The sequence below is a fragment of the Natator depressus genome, chromosome 1 (genome assembly GCF_965152275.1).
Source record: "Natator depressus isolate rNatDep1 chromosome 1, rNatDep2.hap1, whole genome shotgun sequence".
NCBI classification, from domain to species: Eukaryota; Metazoa; Chordata; order Testudines; family Cheloniidae; genus Natator; species Natator depressus.
The window spans coordinates 298262552-298275725 of NC_134234.1; the positions used below are offsets into that span (position 1 = coordinate 298262552).

The 13174-nt window shown below is 42.6% G+C and overlaps 1 protein-coding gene across 6 annotated transcripts in view; it reads left to right on the plus strand.

Moving 5' to 3' along the window:
- The window catches only part of ZNF277 (zinc finger protein 277), an 89008-nt gene that overhangs the window by 37488 nt on the left and 38346 nt on the right, over nt 1-13174 (plus strand). For 4 of the 6 annotated variants that reach the window (XR_012637596.1, XM_074942249.1, XM_074942247.1 and 1 more), the window contains exons 2-4: nt 610-808; nt 6748-6836; nt 8136-8218. Coding sequence is in view for 5 of the 6 variants with exons in the window: in XM_074942249.1 (XP_074798350.1) it covers nt 610-808; nt 6748-6836; nt 8136-8218 (371 nt within the window). In the remaining variant the exon portion in view is untranslated. The remainder of the gene's footprint in view (nt 1-609; nt 809-6747; nt 6837-8135; nt 8219-13174) is intronic. The other 2 variants (XM_074942251.1, XM_074942248.1) reach the window with 1 other exon arrangement.

The following is a 13174-nucleotide window of genomic DNA, read 5'->3' on the forward strand; positions in this document are numbered from 1 at the left end:
TTTAACCTTTTCTTATCAGGTTATTATTATAACCTGAGGAAAACCTGAGGAAGAGTTCGAAAGCTCATCTCTCTCACCAACAGAAGTTGGTCCAATAAAAGATATTACCTCACCTACCTTGTCAACCTAACACAGAGGCATCCCTCACACACACCAGCATGTGGGCTAGTTTCTGAGAAAATAAAGTGGGTCCAACTTATGGGAAGAAACTTCCCTGCATTAATAACTAACACACATATCACCCAGACCATACTACATGACACATACACCCTGCCTTAATGTCAGTCATGGATCACAGTTAGAGCTTGTTCCCCTGTGCTGTCAGAGCCTCATCAACCCACTCTAGAAGTGGTGCCATTGGCTGGCTTTGAGGAAGAAACATTTGGTGGCCTTGCTAATAAATCTGCTCCTTGCTGTTGTTGGCGGAAGCCATGTTAAAGCAACAAAAGCTGTTTTCCCTTGCTCCTGATTCTACCTACACTGCTTACGAGTCATCCATACAAAATAGGTTTTTGAAAGAATGTTGGTTTATTTAAGATTATTTTGGAGATTAAAGGAGAAATTGAAGTCCAACAAAGATTTTTTTGTTTTTGTTTTTGTTTCCCTCAGATAGTGAGTGTATTTTGGAGCCGCTGTCTTTGCCAGAAAGTCCATGTGGTGTAGCTGCTGTGGAAGAGTCTCCATCTGTGCCTTGTATTTTCTGTGAAGAATATTTTCCACAAGCAGAACAAGACCAACTTCTGAAGCACATGATTATTGAACACAAGCTTGTCATAGCAGATGTCAAGCTGGTTGCAGATTTCAGAAGGTAAATTTTTCTCAGTTAAAATAGATCATGCAAATGTGTAAATAAGATGTGTACCGTGGATCACCTGGTATGTAACTTTTTGATACTTTTTTGGAACATTTGCAAACTGTTATCTAACAGTGTTGGTTTGATGTTATTTATAGTGTATTGCTTAAAACATACAAATAGGTAATTGTGATTGGTAGTTAGGACATAGGAATTGCCAACTGGCAAGAAACCAGTTGTCCAGCTAATCAATAGCAATGTCAGTGTCTTCAGATTAAGTTATTTTGTTGTATTGACAAGTTCTGTTGATTTCATAAAGCACACTGTGTCAAAGGGCTGACATCTCTAGGGTGTCCCCTCGTAGCCTCAGAAAGGGCCCTGCAAGGAGTCCCATGCCTCAATATCCCTCTTTCACACACTTACAGTTCCCCTCTTCTCAGGGTCCTTTCACCTGCCCACATTCATTTTCCTATGTGGTATGGCAGCCCTCCTGGCACACCTTCAGTAGTGGGCTATGACAGAACAGATGTGTCTGCCTCACTTTCCCCTTTCTTCTGGAGTCCAGTAATTCCACACCAGTTTTCAGAATAAAAATAGCCCTTTGAGAGAGAAATTTATTACAGAAAGTCCCTCAACCATAGTCCAGTTTCCCCAGCCCAGCCCAACCTCTACACGCACTTTTTCAAATCCAAACAGTCCATCCACACACCAAATACAGCTCCAGCATCTCACCATGCCTCCAGCTCTCAGGTACAGCTCCGATGTTTTGCACCACACCTCACCCCAGCCCCTCTGGATGCGGTGTTTCTCTGCTATGTTTCCTTCCCAGTTACGATTTCAGCTCTTGCCTGGAAACATCAGCAGATTCACCCCTTCATCATTCCCCAGTCTTCTGCCCTCTCTGTCCCCCAGCTTCAGCTCCCTGACTCAGAGAGCCAGCAGGCATCTCCCTCTGCTGCTTTCAGCCTCCAGCCCTTTCGGGCCATGGCTCTCTGGCCTGGAGAAGTTTGTAGGTGAACCCGCCATACCCTGACTGCCCTCTGCTTTCACCCACCTGATCTGGCTTCACTGCTCAACAAGGGAACTCTCACCGCTCCTTCTTTCAGGCATCCCCTCTCTGAAGACAGAAAATATGATGTTGCCTCTATATAAATCCATGGTACGCCACCATCTTGAATACTGTGTGCGGATGTGGTCACCCCATCTCAAAAAAGATATGTTAGAATTGGAAAAGGTTCAGAAAAGGGCAATAAAAATGATTAGGGGTATGGAGTGTCTGCCATATGAGGAGAGATTAATAAGGCTGGCACTTTTCAGCATGGAAAAAAGACGACTAAGGAGGGATATGATAGAGGTCTATAAAATCATGACTGGTGTGGAGAAAGTAAATAAGGAAGTGTTATTTACTCCTCCCCATAACGCAAGAACTAGGAGTCACCAAATGAAATTAATAGGCAGCAGGTTTAAAGCAAACAAAAGGAAGTATTTTTTCACACAATGCACAGTCAACCTGTGGAACTCCAGAGGATGTTGTGAGGGCCAAGACTATAAACAGGGTTCAAAAAAGAACTAAATAAATTCGCAAAAAGAAAAGGAGTACTTGTGGCACCCTAGAGACTAACAAATTTATTTGAGCATAAGCTTTCGTGAGCTACAGCTCACTTCATCGGATGCAGCTTATGCTCAAATAAATTTGTTAATCTCTAAGGTGCCACAAGTACTCCTTTTCTTTTTGCGAATACAGACTAACACGGCTGCTACTCTGAAACCTAAATAAATTCATGGAGGATAGGTCCATCAATAGCTATTAGCCAGGATAGGCAGGGATGGTGTCCCTAGCCTCTGTTTGCCAGAAGCTGGGAATGGGTGACAGGGGATGGATCACTTGATGATTACCTGTTCTGTTCATTCCCTCTGGGGCATCTGGTATTGTCCACTGTTGGAAGACAGGATACTGGGCTAGATGGACTTTTGGTCTGACCCAGTATGGTTGTTCTTACGAAGCTCTCAGCCCAGCTCTGCTCTTCGAGCTCCCTCTCCAGACTCTGGGTACTGAGCTCTCTCTTTCTGGACTCTGTGTTCTCTCTCGCCTTTGGGGTGTCTTTCATGTATAGCTTCCGAGGGACCCCCTGTTGTCTTTATTACACCAAACTAGGGTGTATCTGGACTGGAGGAGGAGAGCTGGACCTGATTTTATTTGAAGGGCCAGCTATCTTGTTAGACACACATTTTGGTTTATCTACTTTTTTTTCTGTTTTTGACTACCTTCCTCTCATTCTGAGGCCTTATTCCCATCTCTGCATGGCTACTTTCTAGCTAGTTCTTTCTGTCTTGCCTTGTTCTCTATCATCGGGCGTGAGTAATTTAGAATTTAGTGATGGGAGGGTAGCCTAAGAAGTCATATCAATTTACCTTAATTAGGCCTGTATTGTTCCATTTCATTTCCACTTTATCCTTGACTGTGCCATGCAATATTGCCACTTCTGTGTAACTGAGACCCCTTCCACATTTACATCATTGGTCATCCCAGCTCTCTCCTACATCTCCCTCAGCAGCTAGCTCAGGCCCAGCTGGCTCACAAATCTAGATGTGGATTTGTGTATAATCTCTTGCTTGGAACTCTACCCTACCGCATGGCAGTGTGTGGTATTAGGCCACCAGGCTGGCTCGTATCTACTCTTTTTTGTTGTTTGCTTTGTTGAAATGATACGTTTTAGTAGGTAAATTATCCAATTAAAACAAAGTAGGTCTCTGCACTTACACAATACCCACTTTTCTAGATTCTTGTGGTCAGGCTCACTTACTAAGCAGTGATTTATGTCTAAATACCATGGTTTACAGTGAAAGATTAAGATGAAACATGGGAAATGAAAAGTAGGCCACATAAAACCCTAAGAATCATTCATTTGTTCAGAAGTGTAAGCTTAACATTGCTAAAATCAAATAACGGCACTTGTTTCTGTTTGCAATCTTCTTTGGAGATCGTGCTAATTTCTTCATATAAACAAAAAAAGAAGTGTTCACTAAAGGAATGCTAATTAAATGGTGCTGTTGGGATTGTTCTTGCTACAGAAATGTAATTTAAAATCACCTTTTCTAGAAAATTGCTATTTAGATTCTCTTCCCTGCTAATGCAAGTGGAAAGGAACCAAACCTGATTCAAAGTGGCAGCAGGATGTGAAATGGTGAACCTCCAACTTTGCAGCATGCTCTGTCTTGCTTGCTGTACTGTCTCCAGTTCTGCATAAGCCCTGTTACTCCTACAATGTGAGGTTAGACTTTTTAGCTATTGAAGGGGCTTGCCAGAGTAGGAGGGAGCTGGAGGGACCTCTTGTCCACAGCATTTTAGCCTGCAAATCCCTGGAGAGTTCCTCCTAGAAGATGACTATTCAGGGCAACAAGGAAACTTGGCTATACACAAAATACACCAACTGAAAAAAACACCAACATTTTTCTCCTGTCTTTCAGTTGTAAGAATTATAATTGATTCTTACAACAATAGTATCTGAAATGTTTTAACTTACCAGTGTGGATTTTTAAAAACATTCGTAGCATCTACTTAACAGAATATAATTTCCACTGACAACTTGGGCTTTGATCTTGCACACAGTTACACGTTATGCTCGTGAGTTGTCCCATTGAGTCACCTCATGAGTAAGGTTAACCACATATATAAGTGTTTTCAGGATCATGTTTAATTGTAGTATTCCAAATAACTAGCAGGTAGACTGTTCTGGTTTACTTCCCCCGCCCCCGCGCCCCGGCCAAATCTTTAGCTTTTTGGAACAAGGGCTGTCCCTTATCTGTTTGTACAGTCACTCCTAACATATGGGAGCCCTTGTTTTGGTTGGGGCTTGTTAGTCCTACTGTAATTCAAGTAATAAATAATAACAAAATCTTGGTTTAAACTTTCTAAAACATTAATTGCAATTGTTGCAGGATTTTCTGGAGAAATCTTCTTTCCCAGTTGAGGGTGGTTAGAGTTGGTTTTGTTGTTGTTGGTTTTGTTTTTTGGTGGGTGGCAGAGGAAGGGGTTTTTCTGCATTTCTACTTCTGTTAGCCTAGCTACAGGCTTCAATTTGTTCCTCTGCAAAAGAAAAATCTTCTCTGAGTGGAGACTCTTTTTTTGTCCCAAATTTCTTGCAGAGACATTCATTAATTCTTTGTTAAATTTGAGATGTGGTTATAATATTTTGAGAGTCCTTTCAGTTTCTGACCAGAGTGACCTGGAGCTTCTCTACATGAATACTTTGTTCATGGTAGACTGGGGTATACATCAACCCTGTACTATCCTGCCACACACTAAATGTCCATGTGGACACTGCTGCAGTGCACAAACATTTCCATAGTGCACTTTGACCTACACTGCTTTGGGAATAAATTAAAGCTCACTGCGGAACTGTTAGCATCGCAGCACTGTCCGTGTGGACACTTAGTGCAGGGCAGATTAACGCCCTAGCTTGCTGGAAACTAAGTGTTGTGTAGACAAGCCCTTGGATTGCCATATTTCCCTATGAATGCAGTCATAATTAACAGATTATAAGGCCAGAAGGAATCACTGTGATCCTCTAGTGTAGTAGTCCCCAAACTTTTCAGCGTCATGCCCCCCTTACCTGTCTGCGACCCACTCTTCCCCTGGAGTCGGGAGCAGGGATGTGGACAGGGATATGGGAGCCGAGGCTGGGGATGCAGCTAGAGGCAGGTCTGAGGCCGGGAGCAGAGCCAGGGCCAGAAACGGAGCCACAGCCAGGGGCCGAGGGTGGGGCCACAGCTGGGTGCAGAGCTGCGGCTGGGCTGCGGACAGGAGCCAAGGCTGCGGGTGGGGATGGGCACGGGGCCAGGAGCCTGGATTGGGGGTGGGGCTGGAGCGGAGCGGGGCTGGGTGGTGCTCCCTCTCCACCCTCTGTGGGGGGTGGCCTGGGCTCCGCTGCACCCCCCCGAACATTTCTGCCCCAGTTTGGGGACCTCTGCTCTAGTGTCTGATCGCTTGCATAATACCAGCTATAGAATTTCCCTGATTCAGTTTCTGTTGAACTGGAGCATATCCTTTAGAAAAACATCCAATCTTGATTTTAAAATTGCTAGTGATGGAGAATCTACCACAACCCTTGGTAAGTTGTTCCAGTGGTTAATTAACCTCACCGTTAAGAACTTGAATTTGCCCAGCTTCAATATCCAGCCATTGGATATTGTTATACCTTGTGTGCCCATTACCAAATTTTTGGTATAAAAGCATTCAAGTTTCTCAAGTTGATGCTTCCATCATGTCTTGTATTTTTGCATGTGTCTCAAATAACTCTGAGTCTTAACCTGTTCCATAAAGAGTAAACACTGGAGTGCTGTTAATGCAATCTTGTAAGATGAACTTCTATCCTGATTTCTTGTTATGCAGCATCATTGTCCTTAGAACTTCAGAGTAGGAGAAGTTCACTAATAGAGAAACAAACATGAGAATATCTTCCTATTTTGGGGCCTGCTCCAAAGTAAATGGAAAATGGAAATGGTAAATGGATTTCACATATAGCTCCCATCTATATCTAGTATTTTGGGAATTTCTAAGTATTTCTTTTTAGTAAAAATGTAACCGAGTGATGGGTCTTTCTAAAGATGTGACCAACTCCCATTACTTATGTGAAGCTTGATCCAAAACTCATTGAAGCCAGTAGAAGTCTTTTTCACTGACTTCAGTGAACTTTGGATCAGGCCTGTTTTTGCTGAAATCGGCTTAAGTGAAGCTGAATAACTTTCATGAATTGGAGAGCAATTTCACTTTAGTCTCGCAATACATGGCAGCTCTACAGAACCAGCATTGGATAAGTAAATTTACATTCAAAAAACTCTTTGACATAAGAATTAAAAGGATGGAAGTAGGATACAGTGGACCAGTAGTTTAGGAAATACAGTATTTTATGGTAAAGGTTCTTCCTTCACACACACATGCTTTTTTTTTTAAGATACATTTTATATTGGAAGAAGAGGTTCACGGAGCAGCCCATCACAGATTTCTGTAGTGTGATAAGAACAAATTCAGAAGCTCCAGTAGGTAAGTGTGCTCCTTATCTACCCTGCTTATTTCCTGACCTGATACACTGTGGCCTGTACTATAGGCTCAGTCCTTTAAAATGGTGAGTATCCGGGTACCAGTCCAGCAAAGTACTTACACATGTGGTTAAAGTTAAGCACATACTTAAGCTCCTACCTATTCAGCTCAGCACTTACATGCATGCTTAGGTCCACTGACTTCAGTGGGATTTAAATGCCTGGCTGAACAGGAATGAGCCTAAGTACATGCTTGAGTGTTTTGCTGGATCTGGGCTAGGGTGCTCAGCAACTTCCGGGATCAAGCCCTGGAAGCAGCATTGCTCTGCAAAGGGAGCTCAGGTACCAACTGTGTGAATGGGAGGCACAGTTCTCACAGAGCTGCCCCAATGTGCAGGGAAGCACACCCACTGAAATACTTCAGCTCCGCACACCCTGCCTCTGTGGCCAACTCTTGTGCACAGTTGGGTCATGGCCTCACTTCTTCTCCCACTCAGTGGGAACTATTACCACAGGAGGAAATATTCAGTGCACTAAGAGTGCCAAGACGGCAGTTGTGTCTGGCCTCTGCAAAAGATCATCTAAAGCTCCGGGATGAACACTGTGGTTGACAGCTCTGCTTCTCTGGCACCATGGAACATTCTTTCTGGGCAGGAGACAGATCTTTCTCAGGGGCCAGTCCAAGGCTGTTGAATGAGCTTCCCCAGAAACTAAGGACCATCACAAACCTCACCAGCTTTATCTCCCAGTTCAGATCAAACTTCTTCAGTCTTGTTTTCTCTAACGTAAACTCATAGCAGTGTGTATATAAAAATAAAACACAGTCCCCCCACACACACACAATTCTCCTTTTGCTGAGAGAAAGAGAGAGAGAGCAAACCACACATTGCAGATGTTAGTTGCATCATTAAATACACAAGTAGAACATGTTCAGCTACGACAGTGACAAGGGCCATATAAGAACCTATATACAATAGAGGGGGCACAAGGAAGTGGGGAAGCTATGCAAGGGCTATGCACATTCTGGCCTTATATAAATTGACTGGTGGTGTAAATGGCTGCAAGTCCATTTATATTAATGGGATTTTACCTAGCTATGCCTGGCTTTGACCCACAAATAACTCCAGCAGTGTAAAATAAAACTGTAGTTCTCTTAAAATGAAAATTACATTAATTTTTTAAATATTTAACTGAAACAGTCTAATTATATCTGAGGCTGGGGGAAAAAATTAAGGTTGAGCATGTTACAGGGCAAAACAGCTGCAAATGTCTCCTTTACGCTTATTTTCTAATCTCTTAACAGAGGAACAGGACAATTATTTTCTTTTATGTGATGTTTTACCAGAAGACAGATTACTAAGAGAACAGCTCCAGCAAAAGAGACTGGTAAGTAATTATTTTGAGGACTAAGTATCTTAAGAAACTGAAACAACATAATGTAAAATCAAATATGTACATTTGTATGGATTTAGAGGAAGGCATTTTATGCTAAACTGCAGAGATAAATCTTAATTTTAGCTTGTTTCCCTGATTGCCAGTTTAAAAAAACAACAACAAAACACATTTTCTTGGCGTAGTTTTACCTGCAGGCTGTATGTCAGTGTTCCACTCCAGTGGGAAATATGCCCAGAGCTAAAAAAGAGCTGAATGTGCTGAATAATTTTTTCTCAGAAGCATGTGCCATGCATTAGCACAAATTTTCCTGTGTGTAATAATAATACGCCAATCCTGTGGTTTAAAAAATGGGAAGACCAGAATGGCATTTTGAGGTCTTACAAAGGCAAATCGTCTTGCTAGTCCCCCTTCCCCATCCAACCCAGTAGCTGTGACTTGGCAGATGAGAGGGAAGCTGTATCTTTTCTTAGCCACTCTGCAGAGCAACATTAGCCCACTGGCTGAAGAAGTGCTCTGTAGCCCAATGCACCCCACCGTCACATGAGAGCACACCAGAGGATTGGGCCGCAATGAATCCTCTGGGCCTGTGGAATGTGTGTATCCCTGGCACAGTACTCCAAATCCTCCTTTCCCTTCCCACTTCCTCCCCCCACACACATTAGCTTCACTGCCAGGGGTTCTCTGTGCCTTCAGAGGAGGAAGCAGGAATTGCCCTACAATGTGAATTCTTCATTGCTGTGTACATCCTGTGGAACTGCAGTGATAGCACCAGTGGGTAGGTAGATAGGGAGGGGGAAACAGATAGTAAATCCATTCGTCCCTACCCTGCTCCTCTTCTGATCTGTCACCAGAACCTGGGTACACCAAATTGTAAATTCTTTGAGGCAGGGTCCATGTCTTCCAGCATGTGTTCACAGTGCTTACGTACAGTCAGGTCCAGTCCCGATCAGGGGCTTTGTGCGATACCACAATAAAAATAGCCCAGGGAGTCTTCTGTGCATGGGGTTTGGATTTTATTTGCATCAGACCCACACCAGCACATCTGCAATTAGGGACTTCCTCGGCTTTAGCCAGAAGTGCAGGATTTGGCCCAAAGCAAACATTGCTTTTATCAAAGGTTAGCTGTGAAATAAAGAAAAAAAAATTAAAATGTTTGTGCCCTTTATTGCTGTTTTATGAAACTTAAAGAATCCATAATTTTTTCTGCCCTTTTCTGAATCTTAGAAATGTCAGATCCTGACTTTCCGCTTTTTATTGAAAACCTGAGGCTGAACCCTGAGCTGAAGCTGCAGCTGTGGCTAAGAAAGTCACAGCTCAGGTTTCAGCAATAAAGGCATCCAGTTTTTCACTTCCCTTTGCTGCAATCTGAGTGTTGATTTGCAGGTAAAACAGTTATTTTGCTTTGCGAAGCCCTCTGCCTCTGAATAAATCCAACAATTAAGAGTCAGCTGACAAATAGGTTTGTGTGAGTTGTACAAAAGAAAAGATCGGAACTAATATGGCTTCCATTGATTTCCCTTTCTTCTCAATTCAAACCTTCTGTCTCCAAGGGTTTGTTCACAGTAGGATAAAAGTTGTTTCAAGCTATATTAGCTAATACATTTTATTTAACATGTTTTAAAACTCTGGTGTAGATAGGGCAAGTTGTATTGTGACACATCAGTTGGGCAATGAATCCTATGCGGGGTTAAATATCACTTTTTATCTCAGTGTGATCAAAAAAACCCATGTGGTTATTGCTAGCAGTACTTACTGTTCTTCACTCAGTATCTTAAAGATTGCGTCCAGCATTTCCTTGCTTTAGCCTGGTCTCTCCTGATCCTTGCAATCACTGGGTCTTTGACAACACTGTCATGTCTTCCAAGACTCCATTTCCTTTTTATAGTTATGCCACTTCTTTGGTGGTCACACCAAATCCTGCACTCCAGCCTTGTCCATGCTCATTCCTCACATGGCACCCTCAAATGCCTCATGCTACCCTGATACCTCTGCAAGCAGCTAGCGTCTCAGAATCATAGAACTGGAAGGGACCTCAAGAGGTCATCTAGTCCAGTCCCCTGCACTCAAGGCAGAACTAAGTATTATCTAGACCATCCCTGACAGGTGTTTGTCCAACCTGCTCTTAAAAATCCCCAGTGATGGAGATTCCACAACCTCCTTAGGCAATTTATTTCAGTGCTTAACCACTCTGACCGTTAGGAAGTTTTTCCTAATGTCCAACCTAAACCGCCCTTGCTGCAATTTAGGTCCATTGCTTCTTGTCCTGTCCTCAGAGGTTAAGAAGAACAATATTTCTCCCTCCTCCCTGTAACAACCTTTTATGTACTTGAAAACTGTTATCATTTCCCCTCTTAGTCTTCTCTCCTCCAGACTAAACAAACACAGTTTTTTCAATCTTCCCTCGTAGGTCATGTTTTCTCAACCTTTAATAATTTTTGTCGCTCTTCTCTGGACTTTCTCCAATTTGTCCACATCTTTCCTGAAATGTGGTGCCCAGAACTGGATACAGTACTCCAGTTGAGGCCTAATCAGCACAGAGTAGAGCGGAAGAATTACTTCTCGTGTCTTGCTTACAATACTCCTGCTTATACATCCCAGATGATGTTTGATTTTTTTGCGACAGAGTTACACTGTTGACTCATATTTAACTTGTGATCCACTATGCCCCCTCCGCCTCCCCGATCCCTTCCGCAGTACTCCTTCCCAGGCAGTCATTTCCTATTTTGTATGTGTGTAACTGATCGTTCCTTCCTAAGTGGAGTACTTTGCATTTGTCCTTATTGAATTTCATCCTATTTACTTCAGACCATTTCTCCAGTTTGTCCAGATCATTTTGAATTTTAAATCCTGTCCTCCAAAGCACTTGCAACCCCTCCCAGTTTGGTATCATCCAAAAACTTTATAAGTGTATTCTCAATGACATTATCTAAATCATTGATGAAGATATTGAACAGAACCAACCCCTTCGGGACTCCACTCATTATGCCCTTCCAGCATGACTGTGAACCACTGATAACCACACTCTGGGAATGATTTTCCAACCAGTTCTGCACCCACCTTATAGTAGCTCCATCTAGGTTGTATTTCCCTCATTTGTTTATGAGAAGGTCATGTGAGACAGTATCAAAAGCCTTACTAAAGTCAAGATATACCACATCTACTGATTTCCCCCCTAGCCACAGGGCTTGTTACCCCATCAAAGAAAGCTATCAGGTTGGTTTGCCACGATTTGTTCTTGACAAATCCATGCTGTTACTTATCACCTCATTACCTTCTAGGTGTTTGCAAATTGATTTCTTAATTATTTGCTCCATTATCTTTCTGGGTACAGAAGTTAAGGTGACTGGTCTGTAATTTCCCTTTTTATATGTGGGCACTATATTTGCCCTTTTCTAGTCTTCTGGAATGTCTCCCGTCTTCCATGACTTTTCAGAGATAATTGCTAATGGCTCAGATATCTCCTCAGTCAGCTCCTTGACTAGACTCAGTCTAGGATGCATTTCATCAGGCCCTGTTGATTTAAAGACATCTAACTTTTCTAAGTAATTTTTGACTTGTTCTTTCCTCATTTTAGACTCTGATCCTACCTCATTTTCACTGGTATTCACTATATTAGACGTCCAATCGCCACCAACCTTCTTGGTGAAAACCGAAACAAAGAAGTCATTAAGCACCTCTGCCATTTCCACAATTTTCTGTTATTGTCTTCCCTCCTCATTGAGTAATGGGCCTACTCTTTCCTTGTCTTGATCGCTTGTGGCTCTTACAGTTGAAATGCATAATTGTACTTTCCTTTTAAATTGGTGGCAAGCTGGGAATCGTGTGAAAAACTGGTAGGCTTGAGTGTTCAGAAGTCCCTCTGCCCTTCTCCCAGTAGTCTGCCAAATACTGTCTCCGTCCTTATGGAGTCTGGCTACTCTGGACATCAAACAAGCTATGAGACTGACCTTTAATATGCTGGCAGATAGCCAGCTCCTCTCTGTTGCCTCTCTTGACCCTCATTAGCTCAGCAGCTTTTTCTCTCAGCCAATCAAATTCCTTTGCTGTTTGCTTAGCATTCTCGAGCAGGTTTTTTTCATGCCTACTATCATTAGTTAAGCAACTCCTGTTCTGGCTCACTTTGTGAAGTACGTTTGAAAACTCCCAGTTTGAAAACTTCTGTGTATGGCTGTTCATTAATTAGTAGAGAGTCCCAAATCTGAGAGTGGAGCTGCTCTTTCTCACACTCCTCATAAATGCTCAGGCCGAGGTTTTCTCACCTTTCCATGACAGGGACTCTGAAAATCTGAGGCTGTTCTGATTTTGTTTGCCTGTAACATTGGTACAGATGGGTCTGTCTTAACAGATGATTTGAAGAAGAAGGGAGGTGTTTTGTGTACACTTATTAGCAGGTTGTTTCAAGCTCATGGGACAGCATGGAGAATGGTGTGATGTAGGGAAAAAGAGACAAAATGAGTAGTAAGGAGGAGGGGCGTGGGCTGGATGCAGAGATTAGCATAGTTGTATGAGATAATGAAAGCTGAGATGTAGGCCAGAGACTGCAAGTTTGCATAGTGTTGTGAGGGTTTTGATATTTATAATTTTGAGCATTTTATATTTCCACCTTTGTAGCCCTTTCTTCTCTCCCCACCAGTCATAAACACAATACACGATTCAAAGTACATGCAACTAATCTCTGCTGAAACTGTAGACAGAGGGCTGAATTCTATTCTGTGCCTCTGGATTTACACTAATGCAACTGGGAATATAATTAAGCCTGGTGTTACCTATACTTCCTAATTAATTTTCTCCACCAGACTGGTAGAGAATGGCTGACTATTAGTGCATCCCATTTTACCAATCCTAGTCTGTGCCATGAAGTAGTATAGCACTCCTATTCATTAAGTGTAAAAACCTGCCAATGACTTCTTGTTGCGGTCTCTGCATTTTTTAACTAGAAGCTGTTTT